The 24,542-nt window shown below is 53.7% G+C and overlaps 4 protein-coding genes across 4 annotated transcripts; 2 read left to right on the forward strand and 2 right to left on the reverse strand.

The window, feature by feature from the left end:
• Positions 1-499: 499 nt before the first annotated feature.
• Positions 500-1,153, forward strand: V2A60_005322 (uncharacterized protein; the record flags this gene model as incomplete). The annotated part of the gene is made up of 1 exon (XM_083256634.1): positions 500-1,153. One exon carries the CDS (start codon positions 500-502, stop codon positions 1,151-1,153), a length of 654 nt encoding a protein of 217 aa, XP_083112760.1.
• A 1,801-nt stretch (positions 1,154-2,954) lies between these two features.
• Positions 2,955-9,736, reverse strand: V2A60_005323 (uncharacterized protein; the record flags this gene model as incomplete). Its single annotated transcript, XM_083256635.1, has 10 exons — positions 2,955-3,719; positions 3,799-4,011; positions 4,301-4,810; positions 6,776-7,892; positions 7,953-8,310; positions 8,422-8,509; positions 8,568-8,685; positions 8,746-9,100; positions 9,251-9,353; positions 9,425-9,736. 10 exons carry the CDS (start codon positions 9,734-9,736, stop codon positions 2,955-2,957), a joined length of 3,939 nt encoding a protein of 1,312 aa, XP_083112761.1.
• A 6,387-nt stretch (positions 9,737-16,123) lies between these two features.
• On the reverse strand, positions 16,124-18,011 carry V2A60_005324 (C2H2-type zinc finger protein; the record flags this gene model as incomplete). Its single annotated transcript, XM_083256636.1, has 3 exons — positions 16,124-17,427; positions 17,490-17,760; positions 17,820-18,011. The coding sequence occupies 3 exons, from the start codon at positions 18,009-18,011 to the stop codon at positions 16,124-16,126; spliced, it is 1,767 nt and encodes a 588-aa protein (XP_083112762.1).
• Positions 18,012-23,176: 5,165 nt separating this feature from the next.
• On the forward strand, positions 23,177-24,220 carry V2A60_005325 (uncharacterized protein; the record flags this gene model as incomplete). The annotated part of the gene is made up of 1 exon (XM_083256637.1): positions 23,177-24,220. One exon carries the CDS (start codon positions 23,177-23,179, stop codon positions 24,218-24,220), a length of 1,044 nt encoding a protein of 347 aa, XP_083112763.1.
• Between the last annotated feature and the right edge of the window lie 322 nt (positions 24,221-24,542).

Raw genomic sequence — 24,542 nt, forward strand, 5'->3', positions numbered from 1 at the left:
TCAAGCTGGACGTTCGTTGATCAGAACTCCAACCACTCCCTTGGTGCTGCTCAGCTTCATTCCTTCAGCTGGCGCCCGTCCTATCCTTCCTGCCACCCGCTGGCCTCTGATCCAACCACGACGCTCATTCGAATCGAAAGGAAACAAGAATTTCTATTCGGCTCTGATTACTCGACGTAGGTCTCATGTTCTAGTTTTATTTGCATTTCTGGCCCCCCCGAAGCTTGCTTTGGCCTCGCTCTGCCATCGCTCCCCCCGGGTGCCAACCGCCAATCTGCCCTTTTGTCTTGGACACGAATGCCTCGAGAATGCAGCTTTCCAATATACTCATCGTCATGTCTCGATCCCCCCGCACTCAACACGACGCGATTCATCCTTTGCATGCTTCTTATTCACCCAACTAACCCCGCTCCGGAATCCATAGTCACAGCAAACTATCTGTCCTTCATTTATAATATTGAGCCCATCTCGTCTCGATATCTCCACACTGAATTCAATCATGGCACCTACTGTTCCCCTCGACAACTTGGCCGCTCACGGCACCCGCAGAACCAATTCTGCTCTGGCCCTTCGCCCCATCATTATTGAGCGCGACGAGACGTCCGGCCTGGAGCCCCTCCGTCGACTCGTCTCCCGAGGCGATGGCTCCGACGATGGCTCCGACAAGATGATCAATGCGCTCATCGCCATCCTTGTCCTACTCTTCGTATCAATTGTCCTGATTTCCACCCTCTACTTTTTCCGCCGCTCTCGCCGTATGCAAAAACTCCGCAACCAGTCTCTGCCCACCTACAACGAGGCCAGCAAGGAGCCTATGCTCCAGATTGAGACCAAGCACAACGGCCGCTCCAGCGTCGTTGTTATCGGCCGCGACGGTCAGCCCATGCTGCAGAATCCCAATTCGCCCCCCGACTCGCCCGACAACGTTCCCGAGATTCACATCACGTTCCCTGACGAGCAGGGCGACGATGGTCGTCGCCAGAGCGGCCGTGTCCTAATCGTCCGAGTCGGCGACAACGCTGCCGTTGGCCTCGAGCCTGTGCGAGAAGAGCAGCTCCCCGCCTATGAGAAGGAAGCCAAGGGTCAGTTCCAGTCTATCGACATGGACAAGATTGGTGGTCTCAAAGAAAAAGATCGCAACATGTTTCAATAAACGACCAGAGATACTCCGTTGATTAGCGAACAAACAAAACGGCCTCGGCAACCCTGCCACCATATACTTTCAACACCATCATCGACGACCTTTTTTTTTTTGACGACATTTTTCTTTTTTCTGGATACCATGGCTATCAATCACCACGGAAGACATATACAAGCCTTATCCTTTCTTTTCTTTTTCTTCGCCTCTTTGAGATGCCTTTTTCTCTTTTCCTCTTCCACCGTTGAGTTGCCCTTGATCCCGGGAAACCCGACACTCTGCATCAGCGCACCGGCTTTCGGATCGCTTCTATCGACCATTTCCATCATTCTTTCGCCCACTTGAGAGAGAAGGACAGGGTAACCTGCGGCCTGATTACTGATTTACAGCCTGCGTTGTTATATTTTGTGTGTACTGCAAAACTTGGACTCTGTCTGCGGCAGATGCCTGTTTATAGCTGTATATTTGGCATAGTGTATAATACATAGTACAAGTGCGTTGATTGATGCGTGTTTGATTGAGTCTGTCTCCTCTTTGAACTTTCTCTATGGTGGTTGCATATTTGCTTGCTAGCCTCACTGCCTGCCTGCTCGCCCGTCAGCCCGAATCTCGTTCCATGAGAGCTCTTCGCGTTTCCTTGGCTGGCAACACACCACCGTACATGCATACCATGTCGTGTTTGTAGCCATGACACTGTTTATTTTTGACCGTCATAACCTGCAGCATTGTCTTTCTTTGAGTAGAGCAAAATAAAAGAAAAACCTGTTTTTTGGCCCCCTTTGCCCCCCTCCTCCTCCCCCTTCTTTTCCACCAGCCAGGTAGACGTAGAGTAACCCCCACCTCCAACTACGGTTAACAGGTTGGAGTGTCGCTGAGCAGCATTCCAGCCCAAACCATTTCGTACTATCCCGGCCGCGTGGGCTTGCGCGCGCGCGCACGCGAGCGTTTCGCGAGGGCCTCGGGTTTGATGGGCCTTTTTGTGTCAAGATTTTGTACCTTTCCCCCATCTTCTCAAGGTACCGCAGCTTAGGCAGATCTCACCTGCCCGCTAACAACCTGGTTGGTTGGTGTACCTGATCATTTGACCAACGGCAAGAGAGACACACAGCCCGGGGAGGGAGCGCGCGATCTACGTAAGTAGGTCGGTACCCTAGGTAAGTACCGTACCTACGTCATCGGCCAAGTGAAATTTCCGATCGTCTCCTCTCTCTCATAATTTGCCAGTGAGTGGGTGGGTGTATGGCTGACGCGACCGCGATGGCTCACGTCGATTTCAACCACATCACTCTTGTTCCAGACCTGTTTATGAAACGTAATTTACGTACGACACATGAACCAAGACAGAGTGCACGGGATACGACGGTTCAAGACAGGGTGACAAGCGCGGGGCGCGGTTGAAAATCCGCGAGTGTAGGACAAGTAATATGATTAAATCATGATGTAAAGAATGATACAATGAGTGAACCATGAATGCAGCTTCTCCAACAAAAATCGAAAAGAAAAAAAAAAGAAGAAGAAATCCCCAACCTCTAGAATTTGTGTACAGCGGAGAATAATAGTGATAATAATAAGAACAAGAAAGAAGACAACGACCCCAAACTCCCAAGGCGCCGGCCTGTTAGGCCTTTTGTTGCTGATATGCTAATGTGCTGCGTCGCGCTTCCGTCTTAGCCTTCCTTTAATTGTCGAAGCCATAATTTGTGCGCTATCAAGTAAAATAAATGCATAACATATAAAGCAAGGATATTGTATGCAGAGACAAACCACGTCATGTGTTGTCCTGTTTTCGTGGCTCTGGCCAAGTCCCTCTCCCACCTCATGACGAAGGCGCCTTGGGCGAGTCATCTTCAGGGGACCATAGCATTGGCTTCTGGCAAATATTCTCGGCCGCATACGATCGGTATCGATCCAGGATATCTGTCGTGGGCAGTTGCTGCGACTGCGGACCAAAGCTGTAATGCGCGACAATGGCTCTACCATCTGCCACGGCGGCACGACCCGACTTCTCAGGCATGGTCACGGAGAAATGCTGCTCGTCGTCCTGACCAATGGGCTTGGCGCCGTTGATATCTTTGCCCATGATGGCCATGAATTGAATGCCGAGACGTTTTAGCTTGAAGTCCCATACGTTGAACTTGTACTTGTGAAGCTGCTTCTTCTCCAGGTTCTCAAAAAAACTATAATGCTGCTGAGCAGCAATCTGCCAGTGACCGAGCCCCTTGCCAAAGGCAGAATACTCGGTGTTGACAATGGGCGTACCGTCGAGAATGTGGTCCTTGCGATTACGAAGAGGCAGCCATCGGTGCTTCGCCTCGCCAGGCGAGTTCCACTCGAGAATGTCCATGTCTTGGGGACCTTTGTAGTCGGGCAGGGTGGAAGCGCGCCAGTCGACTCGCTCGCCGGGTTTGAGCTTGGGGTAGGGGTTCTTGGTGTCGGGAAGATACGGGAGGACTGCGTCGAGGTTCCAGTGTAACCAACTTATCATGGGTTGATTCACAACATTGGCCGAGACGATGTAGTACTCAGGATGAGTGAGCTTGGTACAGATGAGTGAAAGGATGGTGTTGTCGTCGATAAAGACCTACATATGCGATTAGAAAGAAGAACGAGGCTGAGGGTGAAGGCGAGAGGCCCAGGAGCACCGATGGTGTAGTACTTACCACGTCGTCGTCAATCTTGAGGTAGAGAGTGTCATTGTCCAGGTCATCATAGGCGCTGGCGAAGCCCGAGGCATCTGTGCGGTCGACATCGCGCTTGCTGTAACGAGTCTCAGAGTCGAGTAGTTTCTGGAGAAATTCAACGTCCTCTTCCGTTTCGGTACGTCGTAGCCAGATGACTTCGTCAACGAGACCGCCATTGCTGACAAGGTTGCGCTACAGTACAAACAAGGTCAGCATAGTTTTTTTGGTAGCCCACGTGGATTTAGACGCGGCCGCGCGGGCCCTCGAGGACAACAGGGTCAGGGGGGTTTGAGTCAGCGAGAGCAGCGTATAAGATTGATCAATGAAGCTCGGGAGCGCAGCCACTGAGCCTCGTCGACGAGACCAGACTGGCCTCCCATGCCAATTGATATACCCGTAGCCCTCGCGTTCTCTATGACCTGGTGGTGTCGTTTCGTAGCGTCACGATTGATTCTTTGCTCGCTCTGGCAGATATTCGTACCTTGAGATAGCAATCGAGAATTGAGACAGTGTTGCGGCGGCCGTAAAATACGAGGACGACGACCTTGGGTACGGAGAGGGTCTGGCCGTGCGTGGTGCTGGAGACGTTACGACCACGGACGACGGGGATGCCCTTGGAGGGGGTCTGGACTCCAATCGGTCCCGGGCAAGTGACCTCGTGCATGCGGGCGGCGACGACGGGGACCAGCTGGTGGCCACCGTGCAGCAGCGGCGCGGGCAGCAGCGTTTCGAGGTTGAGCGAGTGCCATGTGAAGACGAGGAGGGCGATGAAGAGAACAGAGGCGAGAGCCGCACTCCGCTTGTCGCGATGGATCTGCGCCAGCATCACGTCGTCTCTGTACACGTTCGCCTTTGTTGGATCGTCTTGGAGAGTGCGGGTGTCGAAGAGAGGAAAGCGTGACGGGCCGATGGGAGAGACGAAGGGGGCGAAGAAAAGTTCCCACCAAAGTTTGGGGAGGGTAACAAGGCCGTCGTTTTTCTCCGAGTGGAACTAACTGGGGCGTGTGAGCGAGGGGCGAAGACTCCAAAAAAAAAGTCACAAAAAGGGCCGGCCAAGAACAGAAGAGAGATGGTGAGAGGGCGAGATGAGAGAAAAGGCGAGAAGGAAAAGAAGCAGAGGCCTGCAAGCTATCGACCCAGCTACCTTGGAAGGCAACTAGGTAGGGAGGTAAGGTAGTCTTGTTGCCAGGCGTTGCCAGGTATGCCAGATGAAGAAGGAGGATGGTGGACAAAATGAGCGAGTGGGCAAATGATGGGCGCAGCGCTTCCTGCTGACGGGAGCTACGGATGGAGCCCAGAAAGAAAAAAAAAGGACCTGGCAAAATACAACATGGTGACTCTTCACACGGGGAATGCAACAGAGGTCGGAAGCTGCACGATCAGTCAGGAAAACATGTTGAATCCTATTATCACAAGCAACTGCGATGTTACCTTTCAGGACGAGAACCAGTACTCCGACCAAGCATGCGCCACCGAGGAGATGGGATTATGCTGTGATGGAAAGCCGCTCCCCTGTTCATCTCTACTGATAACCAGTACCCAGTAGGCAACTACTCCGTAGCCGGCATAATCATGAGGCGGGGCGGGGCGCAGGGCTGGCCTGGACGGACTGGGCATCCTTCAAGGCCTGTCAAGGGCTCTTGGGCGCTGAGCAATACAGTCACTGGCAACTGGGTAGATGGGATGGTAGCTACCTTACGCAGGTTGGCACCTTGGCACCTAGCACAGACCGTCGATAATAATAAAACCCGCGGACACAAATCTTCTTTGATATACATGTAAATAATACCATATAAATATGAAATCATAGTATAGGATTATCTATTGATTCAAGTTATTCTCTGATATAGTATGTACTTGTTTCTCTACTCTTATTTCCGAGTAGTTGACTAAGAATCACTTTTAATCAAAAGTAAACTACCGAGTAACCTGCCGGCGATTTGATCGGGGCCACCTTACTGGGTAGAGTGTACTAGGTTAGTAGGCACCAAGTACTTACCTACCTCACAGTAATGGAGGGCTGGATTTCGTTACTGGTACTGAGCGCATCCCTTTCCACCAACCCGCCCCCAGCCCAGGTGTCGAGCTTCACCCATCTCATTGGCCCGATTGCCAGCAGCGTGGAAATGCTCGTCGCGACATTGAATACTGCGCAAATACCAACCGGTGGAAAAAAAGAAGAAGAACAAGAACAGACAAACCTCTGGAGGTCAGAGAGACTACATTGCCCAACGCGGTAATTACTTATAACAAGCAGATCATGGCTCGCAAGCTAAGTACCTCCTTCTCATCTCGGCCACCAAAGTAAGTAAGTAGCCACCCACCTCCACCCGTCCTTGGCGGTTCGGCGATGCTGTGCTTGTACCAGTACCGGCGGCAGCTCCTCTTGGCGCAGCCCACGACTCATTCACCACGGCCCCGAATCAAACAACGTCCTCCAACACGCCCTCCTAAAAAACCAGCACGATGCGCTGCTATGAGCTCACTGGTAGCAATACCAATACCGACAATACACCCATACACGGACGGGGTCGAGAATCTACTCATCATGGCTAATTGGCCTCGATCCCCGCGCCTCCCCATAGTCACCGGCATAGTCACCCGCATCGTCAAACTTATATGGCCTCCGTTATATCCTGTAATTGTCTCCATTACGATACATCCCAACACGTCCTCACATCCCTGGGGTATCACCGTCTACCGAAAATTGGATAGACTATCAAACAAAATACGCCGAAAGGGTCCTTCCAGGATCCCCGTTTTCACCCATCGCAAACGCCCGCCATAATCACATTAGCAGGATTTATCCCCGACCCCGGGACAGTACGCCAGGTCCAAAGTTGTCACAGCTTTTCACACCTGTGTCCAAGCATCGTCGTCCTCACAAATGACCTGGGTACGGATACCGCGACGGATCCGCATGCCCATTTACGTACTCGTTCGAGTACCCATTCACCTGACGCTGCTGATGCCGCAGATAGGCCGAAACATCCTTGTCGCTATATGTATGCGTCGGCATCCTCGGTTGCTGCTCGCCGGGCGTGAGTGCCTCATCTTCTCGGATCACTCTGCTCATGTCCCTGGAAAAATCCCAGAGTGGTGAGTGCTCAAACGAGTTGTCGCCATCGTACAGCCCGAGCCCTGTATCTTCCAGTGGTGCAATCCGTGCCTGCTCGAGAAAGAGCGGCACTCCAGGCGGCCCGTTTTCCATCTCAAACCCGAGATTCACCGCGCCGTACTGAGCAGAACTGTCATCCGGCGAAGGCGCCCCGGCGCTGGCACCCCACTGCTCGTTGACGGACTGGTCGCCGCTGCCCAGGATGGATCCCCCCGGACCCGATGTCATGCTCAATCTCGTCGCCTCAACTAGCGCCGAGTTGGGTGTCTCGTTTAGTTTGCCCGTCTTGTAGTAGTGGTCTACCATGACCCTGTTGGCGTCGTATGCTTGCTTGGTGATGCGAGAAATGTGGCTCCATGGCTCCATCACCTTGAACAGGTTGTCAATCATTTCTCTCATGTCTGCCTCGGTGACTACGCGTGAGTTGATACCCCTCCACGGTGGACTCGTCGTCTTGCCCGCAAGATCATGGTACAGATTATGGCACAGCGCAACTACCAGCACACGAATCGCCTGCGTACACATGTGTGTGATGGAGTAGTCCCCGGTCAGTCGTAACGGCAGTAGTGAGGGGTGCTTCTCGTGCTCGCGCCGAACCACGTCGCAGAATGTGGCGACGCTGATGGAATGCGCGACGGCTTGTTTTTGTGACGCGAGCACAAAGTCTCGCGGTAATCGCTGCAGTAAGTCTGGTGCGGTGCCGTGCACGCCGGGCAACGCAAAGCGATATAGGTCTACGTGGCTGACACCGATGTGGGAGTGCAGGTATATGTAGCCGTTGCGCTCCTCGGTTCCTAGGATGTGCTCGACAACCTGGTCCGTGAGTTTGTACTCGGCAGGAAGCGACAGGTGGAAACGTCCCAGTTCATTCTGGAGAGCTCTAATCTCCGACATGACTGTGGAGGGTTCCGGTCGCGAAACGTTGACTTGAGGGAGTGTCAACCGCTTCGCTGCCCTGTAATTCAGGCTTGTTAGCGCTGATAAACCTGATCCGCAAGGTGACAGCTACACTTACACCTGAATTCGGTGTCTCAAATCACACAGACGGAGCTGCCAAGCGTGCAGACCAGCATTCTCGAGGTGCAAAGGCGGGACATCGTGCAGTCGGTCGACTATCAAAGGATGGTTTCCACGATATGCTCTTTCCGTGCAAGGCAGCCGGAGCTTCCAAGTATCGTGGCGATTAGCCAGATACTCATCATAGCCGCCAGCAAGTAGCCGATCCATGTAAAAGTTTTGCCACACCAATCGACGCAAGCTCTCCTGTTCGATCCAAGAGCGCCCCTGATATATCCCGGAGTCCCAATTCGCCTGCAGGCCAATCATGACGCGAGAGCCGATACCGAGACATGTCCACACTCTGGCGTAGGAGCCTAGAAAGAGGTTAAAGAGAGTATTCAAGGTGGTCAGCATTAGAGATTCTTCCGAGAATCGATCAATGCTTCGAACTAGATATGCCTCAACCTGATTACAGCATCTCTGACCAAAGTCACGGCCAACTTCGCCCGGGTTGGCGAAGAAACATGTAACGGAGCATATCGCGGCGGCTTTGGCTGGATGAAGCGTCATGTCCTGTGTGAAACCAGAGTAAGTTTGTGTGGCATGCACGAGCGAGCGGACATGTACATACGTCGATCTGGCGCCATATTGTAGGAGGATGCAGGAAGCCCAAGCTCGGCATCCAATACAGACAGTGCATGTACACCTCGAAATGCCGTGAAACAATGTCTCTCTTAATCATCTTGTCCCTGCAGCGGTAAGTTAGCACGGCGAGAGGCGGCAAGGGGATTCGAAAGCAAGCGACATACTCGGCACTCAGAATGTTGGGATCCAAGAGCATGACATAGTAGCCTTGAAGGGTGCTAGTCGTCGGGCTATTGGCTGTAACTTCTTCGGTAGATTGGGCGCTGAGGGCGGTGGTCTCGGATGGCGTAGGTGCGCCATCGGCCCCGTTGGCAGCACTGTAGCGAACGCTGGTGAATTTTCGCTTGGTGGGTGTATATTCGCAGACGAGGTTGCTAGCCTCGCAACGCCTGCAACGAGGCAAGTCGCCCGAGCACTTGGTCTTGTGCGAGTGGCACTGGCTGCAGGCTCTCTGCGCGCGCTTACGAAGAGTGCCGGCTTCGGTGTGGCTGGCGCTGGGAGTGGTCCTAGACACGCGATCTATCAATCATGGGCCTGTCAGTCTTGCGATTCGTTCGAGAGGGAAAGTTCGGAGTTGGCCCAGGCGCGGACGCGGCACACATTGCGCAAGTATGTAGCGCAGGCGGCCCCGACGGGAAGAGATGGTGGTGGGGATGAATAGGCACGCACCTTGGGGATCGCCCGGATTATCGGCGCTCTGAAAGCTACAGGCCAATTCGAGACGTGCACAGTTGGAGCAGGACCCGGTAGCCGACTTGCCGGTGCATTTTACCTAAAAGAGGGACAAGGCGCAGCGTCAGTGAAGGCACAACAGATGCTTGACGGTGTGCAGCAACATGATACATGATGGCAGTAGCCGTGGCCGCGGCCGGAAGGCAAGCAGACAAGCAGGCGGCGGGCGGAGTCTGGGGTACCGGCCGCCCGAAGGCTAAGACGCGGTGGGAGGGCGGGTTGGAAGGGGAAGGGGAATTTGCGAAGGCCGGTGCTTACCTTGCGCAACCTGCAAGTGCGACAGCAATCAGGGACGGCATTGGCTGCTCTGTAGCGTTTGGAAGCCGGGGAGGCTGCCGAGGGCGCGGGCGAAGATTCGTTTGAGGATGCATGCTTGCCAGAGGAGGACTGGGCGTCAGCATCGGTCTGGGCCGGAGTATCCATGAAAGGCAATCGGCCGCAGCATCAGATGCTAGACGGGTGCATCAATTGTAGAAGGGGAAAACTCAGAAGAATAGTAACAATGATTGAGGAAGCCAGACGGGGCCGCCGTATAGGCGTTGGCTAGGCGCGCTGCTGGCACAAAGAGAAGGAGAAAATAAAAAGAAGAGGGAAGCCAAAGCCGGCAGTCGTCACGGTTCTCGAGGTTTAGCCTTTGACAAAAAAAGCGGCTTGGTTGTAGCGAGCGTGTGTGGTGGGTTGTGGTTGGCGGAGACCGCGGAGAACCGGGGAGAGGACGGATTCTAGGCCAGAGACGGGTTTTTCTTTGCAAGGTCAGGAAACGGCGAGCAAAAGTCGATGAATGCGAAATCGGGGCGAGGACCGAAGAAAGTGAGAAACTAGCGAATGGAAGAGATGAGAAGAGGGTCAGGCTGGAGAAGAAGAAGAAGAAGAAGAAGCAGAAGCCAAGGACGAGGAGGAGGAGGAGAGAGAAAAGAGAAGAGGGTAAAGACACAAACGGAAAAGAAAGAGGGAAGAATCAAACGGAACTTGGCGGCTCAAGGGGGATTGCGTCTTCTCTTGGGCGGGATCGATTGGGGACACTTAGTACTTGGCAATAGAAAACGAACAGAATTTAAGCCAGCAGGAAAAAAAAAAGGTAGCAAACGACAGGCCGGGCCGGCTGTCGCGCGATGGCCGAGCGCAGTTGGGAACATGCAGAGGTAAGTACCAGTAGGTGGTGATTGGTACTGAGTATTGGTAGGCAACGTAACTAAGTAGGTAGGTATGTAGGTAAGGTTAGCACCTACGCACCTAGTCAGTGACTCGGCATCTGGGTGCTTGGTGCCTACTACCTACCTGAAGGTACTTATCAGGTCTGCGTGGGTGACTGCTGAGTAGGTACTTACTCAGTACTACAACGTACTTATTGGGTGACAAGCCCGAGTACTTACCAAGCTGCCAAGTACGATAATCAAGCGGAGAATTGGCGAGTGGCTCCAGTTGGTGGCTGTCGCCGCAGTTGCGTGTGGTGGGAAGTGGAAGTGGAAGCGCAAGAAGGGAAGGCAATGCAGGCGGGCGGGGGGCTCCAATTCTGGGTAGCCAGTCTCTGACCACTAATACCAAGTACGAGGTCCGGGGCGGGTTTATTTTAGCGAGAGCCAGGCCGAGTACCAGCATTTGTGGACTTTTTAATTAACTTACTTTGTACTGGTACTGGTAAGTACTGGTAGCCTGTAGGAGACGACAAAATAGCAGAACAGTTGAGAGCAAAGTTGCACCGAGTACAGATACCCAAGGCGAGTACCAAAAATAAGTAGGTACCTAGGTAGGTCACTACTCAGTACCGTACTTGCTGCTGTAAGTAGTTGTCGGCTACTACTTAATACCTAGGTAGGATGCTAGGATTCCGTACCTTCCAGCACGGATTACTTGCTCAGTACCTGCATCTTTCCATCTCGACTGGTTCCACGGTCTATCCCGCAATCCCATTTACCTGCCTGCCCAAGACCCGAGCACCCAGGCGCCCGCCGCACATACACCTCCACCCCCCCCCCCCCCCCCCCCCCCCTGCTGCCATGATCCGCTGTCCAATCGCCTGTTCCCCCCAGCACCATGCAGGCCCAACGCTTGACGCCGTGGCAGTGGCACGCCAACTGGGCCATCTTGTTGACTCGCGTTGGTGGGGGACGGAAAACACAGCAAGCAGCTTGTCTTGTCTCGAGACCCAAAGCCCAAGCACCCATCTGCACAACCCAGCAATACTCACAAACTTGATACACATACTCAGTACTCAACTACCTGGCTGGACAACCAGGAAGGCATTCGTTCCACTGAGCGGCTCTTGTCTTCGCGCCATGACCGTTACCCTCAAACCCGAGCTGCCCGCTACCTAAAAGTACTCAGTACTTACCCATTTCCTCTTTTAGGAAACTCCGTTTGTTCTCGCCCTTTTCCTATGCCCCTCTCTCCGCTCCGCTTCGCTACAATATAACTACTTACCTTAGTAGTCAGACCTCAACCTTACCAACATCCGCCAAGCCTTCACTCAACTTCCGTTTCCCCCCTGGCCTCCACAGCATCTTCGTCAACGTACGCTATTCTCCATCATTTGTGCGAGAAAGGGGGCCAGTCACGAACGACTCGGCCAGCTGGTCCTGCAGCCACTCTTCTTCTTCTTGCATGCGAAGCTGATGGTGGCGGATGCATGTCTGGCCCCCAGCCGACAGCCGAAGCATCATCTTTTTTTTTTAATCTGCTCACTTCTATTCCCGCATTTCCTCTATTATCATGCTACTGGTAAGCCCTTCGAGCCCTTCGTTCTAGATGCAGTCTCAACGGTTCGCTACCGCCTTACCGCTTTGCTGTACCAGATCCACCAGTCGTCATCCCGCCAGCTGATCTGCTCAGTCCCTTTCCTCGTCGACCACAATCTCACCACCTTTGCCTGCCGAGGTACTCTACCTGTAGCTCATTGCCGAGAAATATTCTTGCGATCGCCCCTCAGCTTTCCTCTCATCGGCCTCCTGCTAATTAGGCTACGCACATTGATGACTTCCCATCTTTGCGACCGCACCCGTTTTCTTGCGATCAAAGAGATACAGGCAATGAACTCATTACGTCCGCTCACGAGACAGCCGCCAGATCGGATAGGCTAGTTCCGAGCAGCCAGCAGCCCCGGCGTCACAATCGCCCTGTAGTGTGGCTTCTGTCCCATCAAGCCTTGCAACTGGCCGCCACACTATACTTGATGTGGTACTCAGTATACCTACGAGTTGAAGTTACGCCCCCCGCCTCTTACAGAGAGAGATGCCACCACTCGTGGTTGCAATCGTACCAACTGGACAGCGTCTTCATCAATGCCACGCCAAACCGGCGCTGAATAGCTCTTCTCTCTCCCTCTCACCACATGCACCGTGTCAATGCTGCAGATGCGCAACCGAGTATTTGCATGGCAGGGACGAAGAACACACGCTAGTTGCATCGTTGGCAGAATCGTGACCTTCTCCAAAGCCAAAAACCCGATGTGAGCCAACGCTGCTTTATTATTACGGCTCCCTTCTGTCGATTCCGCCCACCGCGTTCGCTGTACCGCAGAAGGGCGCCTTGCCGAATGTGGCACTCACGAAATCCGCTGCCTTCTATTCGCGCCAACAACTCAAACATTCTGCACGAGGTCAGCAATGGTTCAACTTCAAAGACGGGGCAACCACAGCGAGCAAAAAGTCTTGGCGCTCTAGCTGCTCTGTACCAGTAGTACCGATGTGCCGATGTGACCAATGGGCTGCGCCAGGTCGCCACCTCTGAGCGTCGCTTATACGAGTAGCTCCCAATACTTGAGCACATTAACAAACAGCCTACTGGTAGCCACATCGACCTCCTGGCCGGCCCGGACATTTTTGATCTGTACAGGCTTCCAGTACTTCTTTCGCCATCGGTTGCTTGGCATCGACCTCCCCGCTTTTGCTGACCCCCTTCTTCGCTGTTCCGACAGTCACTTGCCGCGCACCTGGTTCTGGTATTGTAGAAAATGGTGACAGTAAGAATAATTAAAGCTACGCCCAGCTGCCTGCGATCCAACTGCGTGAAAGGTGATCGCATCACACTCGGATGTCGCCTTGACGTTCTCATTCAGCAGCTGCACCTCGTGCGTCATGTTAGGTCATCATTACTGTGTTCGGACAGTGATATTGACTGCAGAGATAGCTCCTCCGCGGCGCCAGGCCAGCTCCTGCAATTGGCGGTCGGCAAATTCGAATGCGACGCTGGTAGAGCCCGCTCCTCCCCCGCACGAAGTCTGGCCTGCCCCGTTTGGTTGCTGTCATTCATCTTGATGCCATGCCATCTTACCAGTAGCCTGCTGATACCGTCACGGACTTTTGCCAAGGCTGGGGGGATACTACATAGTAGACTGGAACGGGTTTTCAATGAAAATCGAAAAGCAATCCGCTTGCTATCAATCACTTGGTCCCTGCGACATCAAATCCCCTACATTATACATATGGCTGGTGGATACGGCGGCGACGGTGGAGGAAAGTTTGATAATTGCGAGCAACCGACCGTCATTCTGCTCGATGCTGTCTAGAACTTTAAACAGCTGGTCGGTGAGGTCCCCAGCACCAGGAAACCACCAGTAGCGCCATTACGGTTAGCTTTGTCTCCAGTTATTGATGTCGAGATAAAAAAGGATGGAACCTATGCTTGCCAATGGCTGCGCCGTGTAGACATGTATGGTCTTGGCAAAAGAGAACAAGAACGAGAACAAGAACAAGAAGGACGATCTGCGCCTCCCACGAAGACACCTGTGGCTCTTCCGGATACAGCTTGCGCTTTTCCCTGCCCACAATTATAACAAGGTCGCAAACTGGCCGATCCTCAACCACCCTGGCTCACGTCCCATGTGCCGATATTGGTCGCCATCGAAATGCTACGCTAATTTGCAAACCCTCCAGGTCGCTTTGTGTTGACCTAATGCCGCGCAACTGCGGCAGTCTGGCGGAGTATCCCGAAGCTACGGGCAGCCCGTGTATCGTACATATCCTAGCATGGCGAAAGACCAACAAAAGAGCGCGTCATTGAATTAGCTTACAAGCAAAGTCAATTGAACGAAAACAGGCAAGTTTTCGCAAAAACAGACGAGAAAACATGCAACGGAAGCTATCGCTGTTGCTTGGACCAGTAAAAGGTTCGTCTTTTTCCCTCCCTCTCGTTCTCTTTCTCCTCCTGGGGTCGTGGTTCATCGCGCAGCAAGCCCGCACACCCCCGACGTATCCGAGCTACCAGTAGACGGTTGTAGGCGGGACAGACGGGAGAGAAACGAGCCTCTTTTCGCCCGTTCTTCTCCAATTCTCCTGTGAGATAACAAGGTCTTGCCTCAACAGGCAAAGCCCTAGCTGCAGCTTTTGCCCCAGAGGGCCGACCTGGCAAGGGGGTCGATTGGACCCCGATAGCCGAGTAAATGGAGCAGAATAAGCTCGTATGACCACCCTTGATGGTAGAAGGGTGGGTTAGATACTACTGATACTGCGCTGGCTGAGGTGTCGGTGTGTTGTAGGTACCTTTTTGCGCTTGCAGCGGAGAGGCCCCTCCCCAAGAAAGTGTTAATGGCATGAAATATATACGCAGTGGCAGTCTGTGATGCCGGGGAGAACGGGGAGATGACGGGAAACGACACAGGCAAAACCCGACCCGGAGGCGGGTTGGGAGGGGTTGTCGTTAACTCTCACCCCGCATGACCGACGCCTAAAATTCTCATCGCTTTTGCGCAAGAACAGCAGACTATCGAATGGTGTCTGCTACCTTTCTTTCTCCCCGTCTCCTGCCCAGCACAAGAAACCATATCTTTCTGTTGAAGCATTGTGGAAGAAGCCGCACATTCAAGCATGGACTTTACCCAGAGGGGCTCTACTTACGCTCGTTCCCAAAGAGGCAATGCAAACCGTCGAGCCCCCTTTGTCTCTTATTCTTAGTAACACCAGCATTTGCTTTTTTTTCGCTCCCCCTCTCTTCCCCTCCCCGTTATTGCCGCTGGTTCGTTCTAAAAAAAAGTGATTGTCCATTGGAAAAAGCAAAAAAAAAGCAAAATGAGGGAGAGCAGCAAGCCGCTTCCTTGATTCGCTAGATCGGAAACAAGAAACAAGCATTGCGCAGGGCTTTCCCCGATACCCCCTCCCGCGCGGTCTCTCTCTCTCTCCCTCCTCGCCGTCTTGGCGAGATGCTGTAGGTAGATGGGTAGGTGGCGCCGGAGAAAGGGGGGGCAGGGGGGTGACGTTTGTAGAATCCGCGCGCTGGCCTGCTGCAGGCCCGGCGGCCGAGCGGCCGGTCTGCGCCAAGCAAACCAAATCAGGGATTCGGAATCTACAAGACGTAGGACGGCCCCGCGAGGAAGGAAGCGAGCGCGCGCGAAGACCGGGTCGTCAAGTTAAACGATCACGAGGGTTCCAAGAAAAAAAAAGAAAGGGCAAGTCCAGGCATACATTGCCAAGTACTCAGAGTACCGGAACTGGATTGAATGACGGCGAAAAGGTAGCTACGACTTTCGCCCAGTTTCAACCAAATCATCAATACCAGGGACAAAAAGCAAAGTCCCGGACGTGTCACTGCAAGGCGGGTTATCGGCGAGAATGTAACTTGAAAGCATTGATCGACAAGGAATAACAAGAAGCGTTGCAAAACAAGATCATCGATATACATCATGGCAGCTCATCATTTGGCGCACCATACTATACTGTCCCGTAATTTGCTGTACGAGAAAAATCCATCAAGTTGTGTCCCGTTCCGTTAAACTCCTACAAACTCATCGCCTAAAACAACATAAAGGAATCGCCCCCCAGAAATCCACGAGTACGCCAAAAAGAAAAATCATAAACCAGAGCACTCGGCGTACCATGCTCAAGAGCCAGGTACGGGAAGGATGGGATATAGCGAATTACCCTCTTTACTCTTGCCGAGCGTGCGAGGAGGCATCTGCGGACTCTTGACGTCGATATCCATGGCGTCGCTGGGACGCTCCGCCTCGTCCTTGACATACTCTCTACGCTCCAGACGGCCACGGATGTACTCGCGCAGGCCTTCGATGACACGCATGTTCTCTAACCAGCGGTCGTACTGCTCTTCACGCTCTCGCGTGGTCTCGCTCGTGTCTGACGACTCCGACGAGGGCGAGGCGGGGCTCTCTGCGGCTTTGGGTGCGGAGGCGTTGCTAGTCGGCTCGACGGGGCGAGAGGGCAGAGGGCCGCGCGCGCGCTGGAGCAGACCGCCAGAGTAGCGGCGCCGCTCAGTCATGTCAAAGCTGGGGCCCAGCGTGGCAGTGGCTGACTGTCCATAGCCGTGGCTAGCAGCAGGCAGGCTGGTGGGCAGGCTTGGGTACATGACGGCGGCCGGGCTGTGACGGGATTGGGGAGAGAGGCCAGCAGCAGACATGCCCGAGGCAGACGGGCTAGGAGAGTGGCCCGAAGTGTACGACATGGAGCTGGAAGGAGGGGTGACGGCGGGCGTGCCGGTGGAGGAAATTGCGGTGAGAGGAGAGGCCATGTTGGCGGCGGAAACGGCGTAGCCGTCGGCTATGTGGGTAGGAGACCCGCGATGCAGAGCGTTGGGCGAAGGCGTGTTGCGAAAGCCGCCGTAGCCGTGGTCGCTGCCGCCGTGAATGTGCACACCGGCGGTGGCATGGCTAGCGTTCTCGTAGATGGTATCCTGCATCTGGCCCAGAAGATTATCGATCTGGACGAGGTCCTTCTGAGTGCGAGCGCTCGGCATGGGCAGGTAGTACTGCTGAGCCAGAGGGTTGTGGGCAATGGGAGGAACAGCAGCACTCATGCCGCTAGATACATGCGCCGGTTGAGGCATGTAGTGCTCGGTAGCGGCCATGGGGCCGTTGGGGACAGACAGTGAGCCGTGGAGAGGGAGAAGGGAGCGGCCAATGTCGGCATAGGACGAGGGGTCAATATGGCGGCGTTTGGCGCTACCAAAGAAGTCGTCAACCATGTCGTAGGTGCGCTTGCGGTCATATCCGCCAGCGGCGGCAGCGTTGTAGCCAATGTGCTCGGCGCGGGGGGTGTTCAGAGGCGGCTGGTTGAAGTACATTCCGTAGCTGGCGGGCTGTTGGGGAGTGTAATAGCCACCCGGGTGGCCGGGTTGGGGGAATCCAGCATGACCGGAACGCATCTGACCATTGTGATCATAATAGCTTGGGGCTGTTGAATACGTCAGTACATTGCTCCGTGTCAAATGGCGTCATAGTATACACAAAACTTACCCTTGGCTTGGGTCCGGTAGTTGAAGCCATTCTCCTGGCGGGAGAGAACCGAGTCGTCGGCGTGGGTCTTGACATGCTTCTTCAAGTCCTGGGGGCGCTTGAAAGACTTGCCACAAAACTCACACTTGTGAGGCTTGAGAGGAACGTGGACGCGAATGTGCGAGGTTATGTGGTCACGCTTGACGGTTGTTGTGCGGCACGAGTTCCATTGACAGGTCAGACTCAAGTTGTTTGTGCTCTTGCGACCGACATGGCGATCGCAGATGTGCTCCTGCAGAGGAAATGGTCAGATACGGGGGCGAGATGTGGAAGAGCTAGAGCGATTCATACATAGAGAATCTCGGGGCTGGCGAACTTTTGATTGCATTGGTTCCAGCGGCATGTAAGGTTGTCTTCGGCGAGGAGGGCGAGGGAAGCAGCGCTGGAGCCGGCGCTTGACGGCGCGGGGGTGGCTGACTTTGAGTCACTGCTATTGCTGCTCACCCCAGAGGCAACCTGGGAGATGTCGGGGAGTTGCGACATGGCCGAAGTCGACGATAGGCGTGGTCAACGAGTATAGAGAGCCGGCGCCGGGGCGGTTCCGGGATTATCGATTTGTGTTAGCGCGAAACAAGAACGTTGTGGCGCTGGTAATAGTATGCAGCCGGTTGCGGATCGGGGCCTTGAGGAGGACACCGAGAAAACGGGATATCGTAGATTCAACGTCGCTTTGGACACAAGATTTAAAAGAAAAGAACGCGAAGTAGGATTTAAATTCTAGAATACAAGTAGGACAATGTTGCGGGGAGGGCGTTGGCTTTAGATGTGCTGATACCAGAGCCAAGTTGCCAGGCCTTGGCGCGACGAGTGAAGGGGCGAGCGGAAAGTCTTGGCGGGCTTGGCGTGCCAAGCCCAGGTACTCCTTGGCAGAGATACCTCCTGCTGCGAGCAACCTCTGTGGTTACCAAAGTATCGTATCATACAAGGACAAAAGGATATGCGGCGGAGCAGAGTTTGCCAAGCCGCCAAGCTCTTGGCGGCTTGGCGGAAGCCCCATCGGCAGCGTTTCGATTGGATGCTCGGCTGCCTGCGGGGCGCCGACTCAGCACTCGCCTTGTATACTGACAGGCACTGCGCGGTCCAGGCTCTTCTGTTTCTCCAGCCCAACCTTTGGGCAGCACAAGCAACAACCCCAGCGACCTCGCCGTTTGTCAATCCAGCTGGGCCACCAGCAGAAATGGCCTCAGTCTCTGGTGTGATGGGGTGGTAACATCTGTGTCGCGATCGTCATCGATGCTACCGATAAATTTGCAGCTCTCTCAGCGACTCTGCAAGGCGGCCAAAGGAATAGCGCCGAGCACCCAGGGTTTACTCGTCTCGGCAGGTAGCAGTCGACGTTCTGCAGCTGCACCACGGGTGGAGCGATCGCTTCGTTGCAAAAAACAATAGTCTGATCAGAAGAGCCAGGAGAAGTGCCCATGGTTACTTGCGCATATTGGAGTTTTCTTGTTTGTTTTTATGGCTGACTAGGACCCGACCACAGGCCAGCCAGTAAACGAGTCAGAATGATATGTCGCACAACTGCCTCATATTGGCATGATCGACAACCCGTGGCTGTTTCGCTGCAGCAGGGAGCAGGGAAGCTAAACAGGACAGAGAGAGAGAGAAAAAAAAGGAATAGGCGAGCGGCGTAGCTGCATCATTCGTCCAACCAAGAGAGCAGCTATTCACTCATCCTGTGTTTGCCCCGTCATCCCGTCGTTCTCCTTCACCATACATGATTTGACCTACGTCGTGGCTTCAGCCACAGTCACAACACAACCTGCTGGTATCAGTACAAGTTGGGCCTTGCCCCATTACACCACGACTGACCCGGAGAAACCGGATCATGACGACATTCAATCTGTCCAACTGTACCATAAGTAGGGACTCGTTCTTTTCATCTCATATGCAACTGTTGCCGGGCCCGAACAATCCGGTCAGCCTGGGGCCATTTCATCACGGCCGTCACCAACGATCGCCTAGACCAACCAAGAAATGAATCAAGCTTTCCGCCGGGCGCCCAGGCTTTGTGCCCCTCCGCCTCCGCCGCAGGCCTAGCATGCCGAGAATCGCTAATGCGTGGGGCTGGGCCGGGGGTATGCTAGGCTAGACAAGTTGACATCAACAAGAACACGCTGGAAGACGGCGAACGAGGCCTGCTACTTACTGATTAGTTTGCCAACCCGTTATGGTGTGCGCGTCTGTGGCTAGCCCGGATATGAAGCAACCGTATTTAGCCTGCCCGCGTGGTTATCTGCCGTTTTCTCTCATTACTTCCCCTTTCGCCCTGACGTGCAGGCCAGCCGTCTTGTGGCTGTCTCTCCAGACCCGCCGTGATTTATCTGCTAGCAGCCTGACGCAGAAACGAGACCAGTAGCCCCAACTCAGCTTGACCCCGGGTTGGATATCTAACTGAACACTGACAGTACTGGATAAATCACGTAGGGTTGCTGTAGCACACGAGCGAAAACGGCCACGTTATCGCCAGTCAAGGCTCGGCATCGGTCTCAAGCCTGCAGGGTGACACGATTAACGCTACCAACTCATGTGGCTCGCGGCCGTTTAATTACGAGAAAGTTTAATACTATGTAGCTCAGCCACGGCGCCGGCCATCCGCCTCCACGTGTTGCTAAACTCAACGCACTGTGGCTCGAACTTTCCGACCCTGGCCCGACGCATGAAAGCCCTTTGCTTGGCACGAGTACCAATCAATATGCCAAGAATGCCGCCAAGTTCCCAATGAGGCGCAATGCCGTGTGCACCCAGAGCCTCCCTCGTTACAAGCCTAGCCAAAACCGTCGCCACGCGGCGTGATGGCGGCCAAGCAGTTCTCAAGATGTCTGCCCGTCACTTGGTTCATCCCCCGCATTCCGATGAAAGAAACTATGCTTCCAAAATACTTCCAGCTGAGGTTGCCAAGCGATGGATGTACTGAGGCTGACGCTTTGATTGCGTACGTGCCCAGTTTTCAACGTTCGCTGAAATCGGCAAACTAGAGCTATCGCCCAATTTTCGGTCAATAATCTGACTTTGTGATCACAAGGGCACTCTGGACCCCAAATCGGGACAGGAATACAGCATTCGTGCTTGACACACTTGACACGGCAATGCCAGCTCATCCTCAGCTCGAAGGGTTTATGGCAGGGGTCAGTGACAGCGTCAGCTTTAATTTTAAGCTTGTTCATTGTGGGCGCTTGCAGCCGAATAATCCCTTCCGAAATTTGATCGCATTTACGTCTAGACCCAAGTGATAGTGCACGTGTGCAAGCTCTGACACGAATTCATTAGTCAACTCATCTCATGGTTGCAACCGTACATGCCAAGCCAGACAGAGTATGAGGATCCTTCATATCCTCGTGTGCCATTGACGAATGACCTATGAAAAGACCTCCCTGCTCCGCTGGGTAGACTAGTGCACCGTGCTTGCTCGCCCTTGAAATTCCTTGGCAGAAATGGCTCAAGAACACGGGATGAAGGAACGCTTGCTCTGAGTCAAGACACTAGTCTAAAGAGCAACGCCTAGAGCCAACCGCTCTGCACCGTTAGGTGATGAGGGCCCACGGCATCTATTCTCTCGATGGTAGCCAACACCAAGGCCGGTGCAGGCCGTTGTGCCTGGCCTCTTTAAATCATCATGAGAAAAGAGCCCTGTCAACAGAGACTCAAGCAGCTTTCGCCCGACAACTAGATATATGAAATGGATTTCTGGTATTTGGAACCAAATCTGGGACCTATCGTCGCCAGCTGTCGCCCAACCTGGACTCGCTGCAGGGTCCTCCATCTCGACGATCGCATTTCACCAGCAATTGGTGGCGCAACGATTTTGCTCGCCCTTTTCATAGACCCAATGTAGTTGTTGAAACATTTTGTCGCGATGCACTGTACGAATGCTTGCCCTTCAAGGGGAAATGGTTGGATCGACTACACAGGTGGGCAGAGTAGAGCTGCAGCAGATCCAAACGGCCAATTGAGAAGCTGCCGCCCGTGCGGACGCCCATGAATCATTCGAAACTGCGTAGGGATCGATGTATGTCTCTGCATCAGGGGATGGTTTTCTACACAAGATCTCTTGGGCCCTCGTCAGGAGAAGGAGCTCAGGTACGCCGGGGTCGCCAGGATCGCCAGGATCGCCGGGGTCGCGAGGACCGGTTGTCTCGAAGCCTATAGAATGCGTAGTAACGAAAGCTCAGGCTTGAAAAGACATTTTCTCGGGTATGTTAGAATGTTTCGATGAAGACAAGGTTAGAGAAAGTTGCGTCTTGGTATGAGGAATGTGTTTCCAATGGCGACTGCCGCGCGGCACCACGTTAGCTCGTCGCTATTACGGCGGACTACCTGGATTTAAGGAAGCTATTAAAGCAGATTGATAAATGAACTTCTTTGCGAGTAACGCGTTCTTAGCTTCCTCCGCCAGGTAGTAGTCCGTATCGTTGTTGTAAAGGGAAATATCCTCTTATAGATGCTCGCACACTGAGTAGCCCAACTTTGTTCCGATGATATCAGAAAACGGCTCTTTTTCAAGGCAAATCAGAACTTCTAAAGAAGATAAAAAAAAACTGGAGTTGAGCTGACTGTAAGGCATCTCAGAAATACCTTGAATGTCTTGCTCTTGGTTACGCTGTATAGATCTACAGCTTAGCGAATTAGAGCGCGGATGCTTCTGCTCAACACGTCAAACAGCCCACTGCAGGGATGAAGCCTATTTATTGGGGCGTGTGGTTTTATTGAATTTGTCTATGATGGCATATCTGCGAATTGCTGGCACGCTGATGATTAGTGTACTGCGAAGGGGGCTGAAGGGCTAGACCAAAGTAGGTGCTTGCCGCTGCTTGCTTTTACTGCTAGTTCGTCACTCGTACGATATTGATTAACACGACTGATGAGGTGTGTTGCGTCAATTGTTGGGACTGAAAGGCGTGAATCGAGATGGACAGCAGAGACGCACCGTGTGGTGCTACTCATCAACAGACCCTCGACGGGAACGAGTATGACACCGCCGGCGAGGAGCAATTCCCCTGCGTCAACTATGCCAACTCAATGAAGCTCAGCATTCACCCGAAAGGCGAAGCGACAGTCAACGGGGGCGGCTCGACTTGTCAATGAGGCAAGAAGCTCTGCGATCTGGGCCATCGCAATGGCGCCGCGAGCCAGCACCTACGTCACCTCGTCCGACATGAGGCGATCCTCGCCGTAAGACGGCAGGTGTCGTTGCTCTCGATCAGGGTTGCAATAGCCTGTAATATTATAAAAACCGTGTTCGACCTAGGACAAGTCTGGCTCCGGTGTTGGCCGTCCGAGAAGTTATGCCGTATCTGCAGCAGATATTGCCGCTCTCCGTGCAATGACGGCATGCCATTTCGGCTTCGTCACACCTAACTTGGCGTGCGCTGCCATGTATTGAAAAGCATTTGTGACTGGCCCGGCTCGTTGCTTCTTTTGCTCTCCACGCCCAAGGCCGTAGAGACAGCGGACCGAGAAATGTGCGAAGTAGAAAGGTCAAAGAAACTTGCAGGACCATGTGTGCCTAATACGGCCTAGTGTGGCGCGCCAGTATTATGGACCAATCAGAGGCCAGAACACTATTCCCACACAACAACACCACACAGAAGGCCATGATGGTGATAACGCATCCCCTTCTTTCGACACAGCACAATATAACCCTCCGAATGGCTTCGCTCCACAGCCTCGAAGACCGGGCATTTCCTAGCGTCAAAGCAGCCTTGGATACGCTCCAATCGCAGCAGAACCTCCTGGGCTTTGCGATTTCACTTTCGGGCAGCTACCGCACTCGCAATGGCCAGCAAAGTCAGACGTACTTCCGATGCGACCGGGGCGGTGCTCGACGCAAGCAGAACTCAAACCCAAAGCACTATAAAACAACAACCAAGAAGTGCAACTGTGGCTTTAAGGGTGTCATTCGACTCTCCAAATTCCTGGGCACATTTTCCATATCCTTTCTACACGATCAGCATAATCACGAGCCATTAAGAAACCCTGCAAATTCTGCCCGAATTCGACGTCACACCCAACAACAATTCGGCATAGAGCGACTCCGCGAGCTTATCATAACCAAAAGCGCCGATGGTCAATCTTCCTCTGGGGTCATTGCCAGCCAATTAACCAGGGAATTTCCTGGCCTAGAGATTATTGCCCAGGACGTTCGAACCATCCAAAGCCACCTCCGCCGAGAGCAATACGGTGCTGAGCAATACGGTGCCGGCCCCCCCACACAAGCTGTCAGGCCTGGGAGCTCTGTCAGCCAGCGTGGTGGCTCTTCAGCGTCCTCCGGAGCCTCTGAACACCGTGCCGACGCCGGCGCGGGCACCTTCACGGCTCGCGAGAGACGCCAATTAGCAGCCATGCAGGAGCTCATCAGGTCACAGCTTGCAGCTTTCGAGGCACGCCTCGTACAACGGCTGGCCTCCCTCATAGGGCCCCAGACGACGCACATTACTGCTACACCCGTCAATTTTGGTGTGATTTGGCCGCCTCCATCGGCTTCCATGTCCCAGGTTACCCCTGCTTATGGCTTCTCACAGTCATCTCTTGGAGGCTTGCAGGCTTCGCAACAGCCGGCTCAACAGCCTGCTCAACAGACGGGCCAACAGACGGGCCAACCGACGGCTCAACAGACGGCTCAACAGCCAGATATCGTTAAGCCAGCTTCCAGAGAGTTTGAATTCCGGCACTGGCAGGCTCAAAATCAGTAGAGAAAACGCATCTCATAAGTACTTGGTTGTTCTAGGTAGAACCCCGAGCAAACTTTGGCATAATTACTACTTGAGCTATCTCCAATCGGGTAAATTTGGGTCTGCAAGATTTAAAAAGCAGCAGTAATTTTGGGGGTTCAGGTAGAAATGCGAATGAGGACGCAAACCACCATTTTTAGCAGCCGGTTCTGGTTCTGGGTCCTCGCGCCGCCCCTGTCATTCCGAGCATCGCTGGGAGCACTACTTATTAAGTATCACGCCTGTTCTCTTGAAGAGCTCCGCATGGGCGCTCCGTTGGCGGCGGGATCGTTGGTGTGTGGAT

This window comes from Cordyceps javanica, chromosome 3 (genome assembly GCF_051103115.1).
Source record: "Cordyceps javanica chromosome 3, complete sequence".
NCBI lineage: Eukaryota > Fungi > Ascomycota > Sordariomycetes > Hypocreales > Cordycipitaceae > Cordyceps > Cordyceps javanica.